The sequence below is a fragment of the Papio anubis genome, chromosome 7, assembly GCF_008728515.1.
Source record: "Papio anubis isolate 15944 chromosome 7, Panubis1.0, whole genome shotgun sequence".
NCBI classification, from domain to species: domain Eukaryota; kingdom Metazoa; phylum Chordata; class Mammalia; order Primates; family Cercopithecidae; genus Papio; species Papio anubis.
In genome coordinates this window covers 142,306,402-142,320,297 of record NC_044982.1, presented here as the reverse complement: position 1 = coordinate 142,320,297, position 13,896 = coordinate 142,306,402, and the positions used below count along the sequence as shown (strand labels likewise).

Here is a 13,896-nt window from a genome sequence, read left to right as displayed (position 1 = left end):
TTTTGGAATATTTGCTAATTATCAGTTGAGCATCTCTAAGGTGAAAATCTAAAATCCAAAATGCCCCAATTACCTTTTCCTTTGAGCATCATGTTGGCGCTCAAAAAGTTTGAGACGTTGGAACATTTAGGATTTCAGATTTTCAGATTAGGGATACTCATTTTGTACAATGGAAAACTTCTTGGCACTGATCTGGTGAAAGAAGAAACTATGGAAGAATCCCTTTCCCTAAAAGGCTTTAGGTAACAAGATGGCCCTGACTCATTCTGGACAGTTCCTCCAAAGGTAGGCCTACAGGTAGAGCTCTTTTCTGGCAGTATGGGGGTTTTTGAGAATTTTTTTTTTGTTTTTTTTTTCTGAGGCCGGGAAAGGTTAAGAGAATGAAGGGTTCCTAGTGATGATGCAGTAACCAAATCATTTGTGTAACGGAGCCTTATCTGACAGATTTCTAGGATAGAAACTCAGTATCCAAGCTTGGCAGACAGGTGGGCACAGTCCCCAGGATTCCAGTGTGGATTAGAGGTTTCAATCCCAATCGTATTCAACAACCCCTTTTTATAACAATTGTTTTGTGGTGATTCTTTTACTAATATGATTATGAAAATTAAGTAATTTAGCTTGTGAATGCTCTAGCTTGGCTGTGCTGCTGGTATAAAGAAGTGCCAGACACTTGTAACTGCCTAGGATCTCTGTGAACCAGCGGCATGGAAGACTGAGAGGCACGTTGTACCGATGGCTCAGATTCAGATATGGTATTGCTGGTTCTGGTGTAATTTTCTAAAATGGCGAAAATCTCTAGGCAAAATTCCAAAAATAAAAAACCAACATACATCTTCCTTTGAGTTGCCTGGTAGTTATATTCCTGGAAAATTCAGTGTATATGAGCCTAAGGTAGTAGATGGTCAATAAATACTCAAGAAACAAAATAATCGAAAAACATAACACATTTCTTACATGTCCTTGGTGCTTGTAAGCCCAGATTATATGCAGGATTTTTTTTTTTTTTTTTTTCCAGACGGAGTCTCTGTTGCCCAGGCTGGAGTGAAGTGGTGTGATCTCAGTTCACTGCAACCTCCACCTCCTGGGTTCAAGCGATTCTCCTGCCTCAGCCTCCTGAGTAGCTGGGATTACAGACACGCGCCAGCACGCCCGGCTGATTTTTGTATTTTTAGTAGAGACAGGGTTTCACCACGTTGGCCAGGCTGATGTCGAACTCCTGACCTCAAGTGATCCGCCCGCCTCAGTCTCTCAAAGTGCTGGGATTACAGGCGTGAGCCACCGCGCCCGGCTGCTTTTTTATACATTAAGTGTGCTTGCATGTAGACTGCGACCTCTGGCCCTCAGCCTCTTAATAAATACTCCAAATGACTTCATTGGAACAACCAGAGAATCACCCATCTATAGAGTGAGAAGTTGCTGATCTCATCACTGCGTGGGGTGGGGCGAAGGAAGCAACCCTCACCCTTTCTCGGAAAGCAGCTGGCTTTGAAGAAAGAGAAACCAGAACGGGAAAGTCTTGATTTCTAATCTGAAACAGCGCTTTTTGTCCAGAGACCGGTGACGAGCGACCCTGGGCTCGGGTTTTGATTGGGCAGTTCGGAAACTGTAAAAGCGAATTAAAAGGGTGACAAGCTAGCGCTTTAGCCTCTTCAGTTCTGGGAGTTTGCACCGTGACGCTCTGCTTCCTGACCTTGCCTCTGCTCTGTGGGCGCCGCCCAGCCTGGGCGCGTCCATCGTTGAGTACCTTCTCCTCTGCCTCCCGCTCCCTCTGCTTCTATCGCTCTCCAACTGCCCTCCCTGGCCTGTGGCTGCCCGGTCCTCCTTCCCAGCCCAGTGTAGCCGGGTACCCGGGTTCGGCTCGCTCGGGTCTCTGTCCAGGACTGGGAAGCCACGGAGGGCCGGGAAAGTGGCGCACTACTGGAGCGCACGCTTCGTACTCCCTCATCGCTGAATAACTACCGGGCAGGACTGGGTGGAACAGACAACATAGCTAGGTCATTGATGGGCTGCTGGGTACATGGATGGAGCTGCAAGGTGATGGGCACTGCTTTCTGGGGCTGCCCAGCTTCGTTCCGAGGGCTCTTTTTTCCTAGGCAGAGCGGGAAAGAGGAGGGGCAGGCCGGTCGCAAAACGCAAATAGTTGAGAATAGCGATCCGGGGAGAGGCAGGTGTCTGTGGGGCCCAAGAGAAGTACCACCTCGGTAAGTAGGCCGGTGCATGCAGGGGAGCGCAGAGCCCTAAGCCCTTCTCTGGGCTCCACCCGTTTTCCTGCTGGGCTTCTCATTTCCTCACTAGGTTCTAGGGTTTGCCGATCTAAATCCAGTTCGTGTACCATTGTATTGTGTAACATTTTTGGCAGCTTACATCTTTGTTTATTGAGATATAGTTCACAAACCATACATTAAAACATTTAAACGCACATTTAAACGCACATTTCAGTGGGTTTTAGTATATTCACAGGGTTGTGTAACCATCACCTCAGTTTTAGGACATTTTCATCACTCCCAAAATAAATTCTGTACCAGTTAGGTGCCACTCCCATTTCTCCCAAACCCCCAGTCCTAGGAAACCACCAATCTTTCTGTCTCTATGGGTTTGCCTATTAGTATTTCATAGAAACAGCAACATATAATATGTGGTCTTTTGTAACGGGCTTCTGTTTTCAAAGATCATCATATTGTAGCAAGGATCAGCTCTTCACTCCTTTTTATTCATGAATAAATACTCTACTGTATAGGTACACTAAGTTTTGTTTATCCATCATTAGTTAATGGGCATTTGGGTTGTTTCCACTTTTTGGCTCTTGAGAATAAAATGTGGTTATAGATATTCATGTATACATTTTTGGTGTGGACATAGGTTTTCATCAATGCTGTTGAGTATATATGTAGGAGTGGAATTGCTGGGTGATATGGTAACTCTATGTTTAATCTTTTAAGGAACTACTAGACTGTTCTCCAAAGCTGAATGTACCATTGTGTGAGAGTTCCAATTTTTCTACATCCTCACCAACACTTATTATCTTTTTTGTTATAACCATTCTAGTGGATATGAAATGGTATCTTTATGGTTTTGATTTGTATTTCCCTAATGGCTAATTACGCATTATTTAAAAATTATAAGCTAATTAATTTTTACAAAGATTTACATGCTGTGATTTTGACAACTTAACTTCTAGATCACGTGCCCAAAAGTCACAGAGCCTAGACCCAAACCAAGCCTCTCTAAGGCTAATGCTTGAACTCCATCCTCTCTTTCCTAGAAGACAATCTGGAATAAATTTTTCAGAACTCCATTTGTTGCCTCTGTTAGAAAGAAAACACTGGGCAAGATGAACCTGCAAGTAGACTAAACGGTTTATTTCTTATTTGCTGTTAGGAGTGTGTAAGGAGATTTTTTGGTCTCCCATTTTTACTTTATAAAAAATGAGTGAGTGGGCCAAGCACAGTGGCTCATGCATGTAATCCCAGCACGTCGTGAGGCCGAGGCAGGCAGATCACTTGAGGTCAGGAGTTTGATATCAGCCTGGCCAACATGGCAAAACCCCATCTCTACTAAAAATACAAAAAATTAGCCGGGCGTAGTGGCATGCGCCTGTAATTCCAGCTATACGGGAGGCTGAGGAATGAACATTGCTTGAACCCTGGAGAGGCGGAGGTTGCAGTGAGCCAAGATTGTGCCACTGCACTCCAGCCTGGGTGACAGAGTGAGGCTGTTTATCAAAAAAAAAAAAAAAGGAAAGAAAAGAAAAGAAAAAGCTCTTAATTGAAGTAGTAACCCTTTCTTGGGTGTTTAATGATACTGTGTTTCTCTTCATGTAAGTGCCCCTTGGACTCCTCCTCCCGACTATCATCAGGTCATGGAATGGGGAGGGGCACTCAGTTTCAACAGCAGTGGTCTCCAAATTTTGTTCAAATGCATAACTATAAAAAATTTTTGGTATACATTCTCTACATATAGCTATACATTTTATACATATACTACTATCAATCTTGATTTAGACATTACTAAAGCTTAATTTTTCTCTCATTTTTTTTTCCATTAAAAATTCAGATCGAACTATCTTACAGGTGGCTCCCAGAAGACCCACTCCCTGTGGGAGCACAGCAGTTGTGGAGGTGAAGACAGGACTGAACCCAGAATAAGAGTTCATATATGCCAGGAAATCTGACCTCTAAATTCTTATAAATCAGAGAGTGACTGAACAACAGCAGTGAGACATTGAAGACTTTTAATATTTGCAGTAAACCTTGGCATGGATCACTTACTTCCCTAAGACTGAATCCAAAAAGCACAATGGAATACTATAATAAGCTGTGACAGCATGGTGAATTCCAGACAAGCCTGAGCATTCCCTATAGCCAGAGGAGGCCCAACTCCTAACATAGCTTTGGATGCAGAACTGATAGAACTTGGGGAAAGTAATGAAGTAGTTGACCTCACCTGTGAATCTCTAGAACCTGTAGTGATTGACCTAACTCACCATGACTCTGTTGTGATTCTTGAACAAAGGAGGAGGCCAAGAGCAAACACAAGGTCACTCCAAGACCAAACTGGCAGTTGTGTGGTGAACACTGATGAGGAGGGGTTGAAGAGGGACAGAGATGCATATACAACAACAGTGCCCACCATAATTCCTTGCAAAAAAATTTTTTTTGTCATATACTACCTGGTTATATTCAGTGTCAAGTTTGTATGGATGGATACTCAGAGATTGAACTTAGTATACAACACATCTACTCTATAGAATGTGGCCACATCTGTAGTCAGTGCTTCTGCACTTCCTTTAAATATACTAACACTTGCCCAGTTTGTTTGAAAAAAAAAATCAGCCTTCGTCAGTATCACTGCATTTATATATGATGTATGCCTTGTTGCTCAAGACAGAGCCTGTGGCTGGATTTTTCCATGTCTTTGTGCAGGAACTATAGGTTGTTGGCATCTAACACTCTGAGCTTAAAGACTGATTTTTAAAATTGCTATCTGCAGTATGTAAAAAACTCTGATTTCTCACATGCTCTGGGACTGCTTTTTGTTTCCTTTGGTTTTACGCTTTAGCGCTGGACTTTGGTTGCCAGAGTGTGCCAGATACTGGGGTCGTCCTTAAAGCAACTTTCCCTTTCTTATAGTCATCAATTTTTAGTTGAATGAAACCCCTCTTGACCAAAGTGACCCCAGAAACACCTTAAAACTGAGTTCCTGGCCATGACAGGATGGGAGATCAGACACGCTTCATTATACCCCCGTCTCTTTTATGGTTTAGACACAACCACTGACCAGCATTCATGTCAAATTAAAGATCATAAGGCTGACGGAACAGATCCTTTGTGGCAATAAAAAATTATTCGTAAGACCTAAGGCCATGCCAGGCAAGTGTTATGTCATGAACGCCTACACTTAAAGAATAAACTATGTTCTAACTGCCACAGGTTTTTCTATTTATTTTTTGAGACGGAGTTCTGTCCGGCCAGTTTTTCCTTTTTGTTTAGCAGCTAAACAAGCACCAGCTGAGATAAGCAATTTTTTTTTTTTTTTTTTTTTTTGAGATGAAGTCTCGCTCTGTTGCCGAGGCTGGAGTGCATTGGCCCAATCTCGGCTCACTGCAAGCTCCGCCTCCCGGGTTCACACCATTCTCCTGGCTCAGCCTCCCGAGTAGCCGGGACTACAGGTGCCCGCCACCATGCCTGGCTAATTTTTTTTTTTTTTTTGTATTTTTTAGTAGAGGCGAGGTTTCTGCGTGTTAGCCAGGATGGTCTGATCTCTGACCTCATGATCCACCCGTCTCGGCCTCCCAAGTGCTGGGATTACATAGGGGTGAGCCACTGCGCCCAGCCAACCTGGCTGGTGCAATAGAGCGGGGTTTTCACTGTGTTAGCCAGGGTGGTCTCGATCTCCTGACCTTGTGATCCACCTGCCTTGGCCTCCCAAAGTGCTGGGATTACAGGGGTGAGCCACCGTGCCCAGCCACTTTCTCTTGATAAGAAGACCACTGACTATGGGCTGGTTCTGGCCAGTTTGCAGAGGCTAAGCACTCTTGTTCCTTCCTGTCCTGAACAGGCATTTTGACTTATAGGGCCTAATTGTCGTGCATTTGAATGTTAAGTCTCCACCTTAGGCCTGGCACGGTGGCTCATGCCTGTAATCCCAGCACTTTGGGAGGCTAAGGTGGGTGAATCACTTGAGGTCAGGAGTTCGAGACCAGCCTGACCAACATGGCAAAACCCCGTCTCTACTAAAAATACAAAAATTAGCCAAGTGTGGTGGTGCACACCTGTAATCTCAGCTACTCGGGAGGCTGAGGAAGGAGAATCATTTGAACCTGGGAGGCAGAGGTTGCAGTGAGCTGAGATGGCGCCACTGCACTCCAGCTTGGGTGCAGAGCAAGACTCTGTCATGAAAAACAAAACAAAAAAAGAGTTAAGTCTGTACCTCAAAGTGAACATGGGTTGTATGTTACATGCATGTTTGTTCAATAAGCATGAGTCAGAATGACCTCCATGATTATTCATAACTCCTCCTGTAACCTGTTGAATATGTACGTTTAGCCAACCTGTTCAGCATCAAGTTCCTACCCCAACCCCTCCTCCTTTGAAGTGCCTGTCTCTGATCTTTGCCAGAGATTGTACTTCCCGGCCTGTGGGATGGCCACCTTGCAGGCCTTTAACCCTTTATAAGAAATAAAGTCTCCTCTCCAAATTTCTGGATGTTGTGAGTTCTAAATTAACAAAGTAAAGAGAAGGAATTTGGGAGACTGACAACTTTGCAAACCAGAGCCACGATAGAAGTTTGAACTTTTACTTAAGAGAGAAACAAATGTCATTCTTGCTTAAGCAACTTTTATACTGGGTATATTAGTCGGGTTGACATATAAAATTAACCATCACTCTGGGTCTCGTTTACACTAATGGAATTTTTTTATTTTTTATTTTTTTTTGAGACAAGGTCTTACTCTGTCAACCATGCTGGAGTGCAGGGGTGTGATCATGGCTTACTGCAGCCTTGACTTCCTAGGCACAAATGATCCTCCCACTTCAGCCTCCTGAGTAGCTGGGACCACAGATACTGGCTAATTTTTAAATTTTTTGTAGGGACAGAGTCTCGCCATCTTGCCCAGGCTGGTCTTGAACTCCTGGGCTCAGGTGATCCTCCCACCTTGGCCTCCCAAAGTGCTGAGATTACAGGCGTGAGCCATCATGGCTGGACACTGTTTTTAAATAGTGAAAAAAAGGACTTGAAGTACTATTTGTGAAGACTGAGACCTCTTGCTACATAGGATTTGGAATCACAGGCTTCTAGAGATGGAAGAGGTCTTAGGAATTCACATTTTAAAGAAGGAGGAACTGATACCCATAGGAGTTAAATGTCTTAGCTAAGGCTACCCAGTGCTCTGGTGAGAGACAAGGTTTCCACCTTCTAGGCCAGTACTCTTACCCCTAGGCAAAAGGTTCAAGAATGTGCAGGTCGGCCGGGCGTGGTGGCTCAAGCCTGTAATCCCAGCACTTTGGGAGGCCGAGACGGGTGGATCACGAGGCCAGGAGATCGAGACCATCCTGGCTAACACGGTGAAACCCCGTCTCTACTAAAAAATACAAAAAACTAGCCGGGCGAGGTGGCGGGCGCCTGTAGTCCCAGCTACTCGGGAGGCTGAGGCAGGAGAATGGCGTAAATCCAGGAGGCGGAGCTTGCAGTGAGCTGAGATCTGGCCACTGCACTCCAGCCTGGGTGACAGAGCGAGACTCCGTCTCAAAAAAAAAAGAATGTGCAGGTGCCAGGCTTTAGTAAAATCAGCTATACTAAGCATTGTCAAATGTTTTAGCCAACAACAAAAATAATCAAGATGAAACAAAATTACTTTTTTGATTAAGTGATCACCAGCATTTCATAGACATTTATTTGACAAAGGTTTTGATCCAACAAATGCCATGTACTGTCAAGGTGAGCAAGATAGAGTACTACCTACCCTGCGGTTGTTCACAACTTAGTGGAGGGGCAGACATGCAATCAAACAATTAGAATACACTCTGTTAAAGCCACATGTGCAAAGATCTAGGGTGCTATAGAAATGTGTAAAGCTAGGCCAGGCATGGTGTTGCTCACACCTGTAATCCTAGCACTTTGGGAGGCTGAGGTGGGAAGACAGTTTGAGCTCAGGAGTTTGAGATAAGCCTGGGCAACATAGTGAGACCCTGTCAGAAAGAGAGAAGGGAAGAGAGAGAGAGAGAGAGAGAAAGAGAGACAGAGAGAAAGAAAGGAAGAAAGATAGGAAGAGAGAAAGAAAAAAGAAAAAACAAAGAAAGAAAAGAGAAAAAGAAAGAAAAAAGGATGAAAGAAAGAGAAAGGAAGAAAGAAAAAAGAGTGGGAGAGAAAGAGAAAGAAAAAAAGAAAGGAAGAAAGAGAAAAAGGAAGGAAGGAAGGAAGGAAGGAAGGAAGGAAGGAAGGAAGGAAGGAAGGAAGGAAGGAAGGGAAGCTGTGTTTCTCAACTGAGGAATGATTCCAACCCCTGACCCCAGGAGACATTTGGCAATGGCTGGAGACATTTTTGTTATGACTGGAGAGGGAGCGGGTGGCTACAGGCAACTAGTGTGTAAACACCAGGGACACGGCTAAATATCCTAAAATTCACAGGACAGCCCCTCTGACTTAAAAGACTTGAGCAGGCCCAAAATATCAACAGGGCTGAGGTTGCTAACCTCTGGTATAGAGCCAGCAAAATATCTTCTAGAAGAGACAGGGAAGTGGGTAAACCTTGGTTTGGGGATGAGGGAGTGGTTAGGGAAGAGTTTAGTAAAGAGATAAAGATGGGGGTGTAGGGGAAGGGAAACTCCCAGCCGAAGGGACAACATGTACAAAGCTGCAGAAGAGTGACATATTTGGGCAATCCCAAACATCGGGGAAAGAGCTGTGGTCATTAAGGCTGGACAGCTAGGCAGGAGCCAGACGTGTAAGAAATCATATCGAGTTAGAGGAATTACTGTAAGAAAAACTGTTTGGCTCTATGGTGGCTCTTTATAAGTCACGCAGGAGCATAGTGCTGGGACATCTCTCTGCGGGCCAAAACTGCTGAAGAAAGCTGTATGAAAGAAAGCTCATCCTGCTTTCTTAGGGCCTGGTGTTTTCCAGGCCTGTGTTACTGTCTCAGAGACAAAGTCAGGGCTGCTTCACTGGAATATGAGAGGTGAACTAGCTCTCTATTAAAGCCACTCAGCTGGTGTCTTGATGGTGTGATGGGATCACGAACAGGGGTGAGGTGGTTATTTTTCATGAGTTAGGCTTAATATAGGCTGCTGCTGACGTGTATTTCCCCTTTCATAGAGCATCCCTAGTCCAGAAATGGGGAGCTATGAACCTTAAGATTAGACTACCAGTTTGAATCTAAATGAGCTGCCCTCTTCTCCTACAAAAGAAAAGTTGGGCAGGTAGGGTATTGTAATGAGGGTTTCTCTTTCTCTTAAGCAAATGATGATCAAAGCAACTGACAAACTGTCACGGAATCTGCCAGACCTCACTCTGGCCTTGCTGCTTCTCTCCAGCTCCTGAACTTTTCTTCCTTTTGTCATGCTCTGAGCCCATTCCTTGAAAACTAACAGGTCCCTGACTTCTGGTCTGCAGACATCCTGGGCCTGCTGAGCTCTGATTCAAGTGCCTGCCTCTGCCCCTTGGTGGGCTGAAGCTTCATGGAGGTGAGTGATCCTTTTTTTACTTAGCAGGGCTTCTAGGAATAGTGTGGAAAACAGGATCATAGAAGAGGATATGGATTTGGGAGCACAAAAGGAAATTAATGAAGAGAAGTATTTAACTTGTGACAGCTGGTAGCTACTATACTCTCTCCAGGCCTTGGAATAACTGATAATTTAGACTAGAGAAGCTGGTAGGAAAGTAATGAAATCCATCAAAACATTTTGAGAAAAATTAAACCACATACTATACAAAATTTGCCTTCATTATCAATGTAATCATTTTGTTTTAGATTTAAAAATTATTATGTATAACTTGGTTTGCTTACAATACCTTCACATTTGATTATTTTGTATTTAAGGCAGAGTCGATACTCAGATAGTAAACATTTTTAATTGAATTCCTTCCTTTAAGACCTCTTCAGAGCTAAAACAAAGGAAGTTATATTCTTCTCAACTTAGTGTTTTCCTGATTGTTAGACAGACAAAAGAAAATGCTTATTTACTACATGAAAGCTTGAAAAACTCACTAAAATTCATCGACAAGAGATGTTGACACAGGGGCCCTTGAATCCTGAGTTATCATCCATTTCCACCAGTTTCCACTTCTTATAAAGTTTAATTTCGTTATATTAATCATTAAGATCAGTTTCTAATTTCCTCTATCATAGGACCTTTAGGTTTGCTGTTACTCATCTCTGTCCTCAGCTATTGAAGCAAACAGGGCGATAAGCATTTTGTTTATAATTTCTAGGGGAAAAAACACTATTGCCTATACCTACTATATTCTTATTACTTTAAGGCCAAGTCAGTGAAAATAGACACTTTTCCATAATAGTAAAAAAAACTATTTGTGTGATAGTGAGCTTCCCATTACTTCAGACGTTCAGGCAGAGGTTGGAAAGGAGTGAATTAAATGGCTTAAAATTTATTTCAACTCTGAGAAGCTCCAAGAAGTCAGAAAGTTCAGAATCTTTCCTTCTGATGTGAAAATGGCATGACTCGTGAAGCAGGAGTGTGTCTTGCTCTTAGGTTTGGGCTGGCTGTGCCATATCGTTTGTCTCTGTGGAGGAATTGTATTTTTTTGCTCTCAAAGTTAATTATTCATAAAATCTGCCCATCAAAGTTTAAAAATTACTTTGAAGGAATAAAGGTTGAAAAGCAAATGAACTCTCCTTAGATATCTTAACCATGATTTCAAAAGTTTACAACACAAAACTTCTCAGGAAAAAAATGTCTCTGGTAGAAATTAAGGATTTCTTATGCAAGCTTCCAAAGACTTCATAGCTCTAATCTTTGCCTTTTCTCTGCTCTTTGAGAATATGCACAGTGAACCAAAGGAGGAAGAGATGTTCTTTCTTTGTTTTTTTTTAAAGACAGAGTCTCACTCTGTTGCCCAGGCTGGAGTGCAGTGGCACCATCTCAACTCACTGCAACCTCCGCCTCCAGGGTTCAAGTGATTCTCATGCCTCAGCCTCCCGAATAGCTGGGACTACAGGGGTACACCATCACTCCTGGCTAATTTTTTTTTTTTTTTTTTTTTTTAGTAGAGATAGGGTCTCACCATGTTACCCAGGCTTGTCTTAAACTCCTGACCTCAGGTGATCCTCCTGCCTTGGCCTCCCACAGTGCTAAGATTACAGGCCTGGGCCATTGCGCCCTGCTGATGTGCTTTCTTATAAAGTGATTCCTGCCAGCCGCGGCTTTATAAGGATGAATATCAATTCCTGACTCGAGTTTCTCTCTCTCTGCCTTAAGGTTAGACTTCCCCTAAAAGGGGCTGGCAGTAGATGTGCTTCCTAGAAGATTTCCAGGTCCAGAAATTTTAGAATCTCCTTTGGTTTCCAATTCTATGTCTCCCTCTAGCGCAATAGGAAGTTATTGCAGATATTTTGCCTCACAAATTTGATCCATTTAATAAATTCAATTCCACAAAACATATTGATGGGCTTCCTGCTGACTCAATGGTTAATAGGTTTTGGGGTCAAATAAAGAGTTCAAATCTGGGACTCACTACTTAATAATTGTGACTCTGGCAAGATACTTTAAACAATCTAAGCTTTAGTTTCCTTAAATATGTGGTAATAATACCTATCTCATAGGGTTGTTCTGAGATTAAATGAAATGATGTATGTAAAGCCTCTTCCACAGTGAGTGCTCAGCAAATATTAGCTAATATAATTAATCTCTTGTTTTACAGAAAAGGATATATTATTGAAAGCCAGGGGAATTGGCACACCTTCAGCTAGCAAGATGAATTAACCATATAAAAAATCAATCAATCATATAATATCAACAATTAATAACGTGAAATATATTTTCATATCATAAAATTAACCCTTTTGAAGTTTACAATTCAGTGGTTTTTAGTATATTCACAAAGTTGTACAATTATCACCCCTATCTAATTCCAGAACATTTTCATTACCCCCAAAAGAAATTCCATACCCATTATCAGTCACTTCCCATTCCTCTTTGCCCCGCTTTGGTAACCACTATATAATTTAAATATACTTTAAAAACGCATTGAATAAAATTCCTGAGTGATATCCACCTTCAAAAGACACTACATTCATTAGGATTACAAACTGATGCTGGTATGTATTCCTTCTCCTAGATTACCTTCAAGTGGCCAGATTCTTCTATATGTTTTTTTTTTTTTTTTTTTTTTTTTTTGAGACAGAGTCTGGCTCTGTCATCCAGGCTGGAGTGCAGTGGCCGGATCTCAGCTCACTGCAAGCTCCGCCTCCCGGGTTCCCGCCATTCTCCTGCCTCAGCCTCCCGAGTAGCTGGGACTACAGGCGCCGCCACCTCGCCCGGCTAGTTTTTGTATTTTTTAGTAGAGACGGGGTCTTCTATATGTTTTGTCTTATTCAGAATGTATCTCTTTTTAAAGTTTTTGAGACAGCTCTGACTGGCTTAAAATGCAGTCTTTTTTTGAACTTGTGTATTTCCTGATAGGCATATTTTTCTGGGTTTGGTCTTCTTTTTCATTTATAAAAATAGAGACAGGATCTCACTATGTTGCCCAGGTTGGTCTCAAACTCCTGGCCTCAAGCAATCCTCCTGACTCAGCCTCCCAAAGTGGTAGGATTGTAGTTATGAGCCACCATACCCTGCCCTAGATTTGGTCTTCTAAGCACATATTGAGGGGGTGGAAAATAAACAGACATTTTTCTCTTCCCTTCCACAGAACTGCCCATTCAGCCTAGTACAAAGAATGAAGTCATCTTCTTTTTAAAGCTTTTATTATCTTTTCGTTAATGTACTTTCTTTTTTTTGAGACGGAGTCTCGCTCTATCCCCCAGGCTAGAGTGCAGTGGAAGTTGCTCCTTCTGGGTTCACGCCATTCTCCTGCCTCAGCCTCCCAAGTAGCTAGGACTACAGGCGCCACCACCACACTCGGCTAATTTTTTGTATTTTTAGTAGAGACGGGGTTTCACTGTGTTAGCCAGGATGGTCTCAATCTCCTGACCTTGTGATCTGCCCATCTTGGCCTCCCAAAGTGCTGGGATTATAGGCATGAGCCACCGCGCCCGGCTGGTTAATGTAACCTTTAGTAAATTATTAATATGTAAAAGGATGGTGAATTAAAAATTTTAATTGTACAACAAAACCATGGGGAAGGAGACTAGAAATATGACTTTTCAACATGTTATAGAGAGTTCTAAATTCTGAGGCCCTTTTTTAAAAAAACTAAAAAACTTGTTTTGGTAGGCTATGAAAAACACCAGAAGATTTTGGAAGGCAGAGGAGGGTTGGCAATTATTATTAATAATTAGACTTTGCAACTGATTAGATGATAGGGAAGAAAGAATTGAATAAAATACCTAAAGATAACTCAGATTTCAAAACTAGAAGATTGATGGTACAATAAATACAAATAGGGAAGTCAAGAGATGGAAATGATTTAGGGATAAATATGAGTTCCGTTTCAGCCAGGTTGATTTTCAAGGACCCAGTTGTGGGCTCAAGAGATTTGGGAGTTATCTTTATTTGCAGACTGTATATAAAGGTATGGGAATGAATGGCTCACTTGGTAAGAACAAAGTGGTTAGAGGCAGAAGAACTAGGACAGTATCGTATTACAAGGGCCAAAGGAAACATTAAATAAGTCAAGGAAGATAGAGATTGACAGTGTCATTAAACAGTGTTTGGCAAACTCTACCTTAGCACCCTAAGAAAAATTTCAACAGAGTGCTATGGTGGAGGGTCCATTACA

General features: G+C 42.5%; 1 protein-coding gene and 1 long non-coding RNA gene across 5 annotated transcripts in view; both read left to right on the top strand.

Annotated features, from left to right (window-relative positions):
• The first annotated feature begins 1,191 nt into the window (after positions 1-1,191).
• LOC103885795 lies at positions 1,192-5,426 on the top strand. Its single transcript, XR_649081.4, has 2 exons — positions 1,192-2,201; positions 4,054-5,426. It is a non-coding gene; the product is annotated as an uncharacterized LOC103885795 (long non-coding RNA).
• A 3,911-nt stretch (positions 5,427-9,337) lies between these two features.
• Positions 9,338-13,896, top strand: part of TRIM69 (tripartite motif containing 69) — a 28,009-nt gene continuing 23,450 nt past the window's right edge. For all 4 annotated transcript variants that reach the window (XM_009210073.3, XM_009210072.3, XM_009210071.3 and 1 more), the window contains exon 1: positions 9,338-9,680. In XM_009210073.3, the coding sequence (XP_009208337.2) occupies positions 9,675-9,680 (6 nt within the window). In that variant the 5' untranslated portion in view covers positions 9,338-9,674. The remainder of the gene's footprint in view (positions 9,681-13,896) is intronic.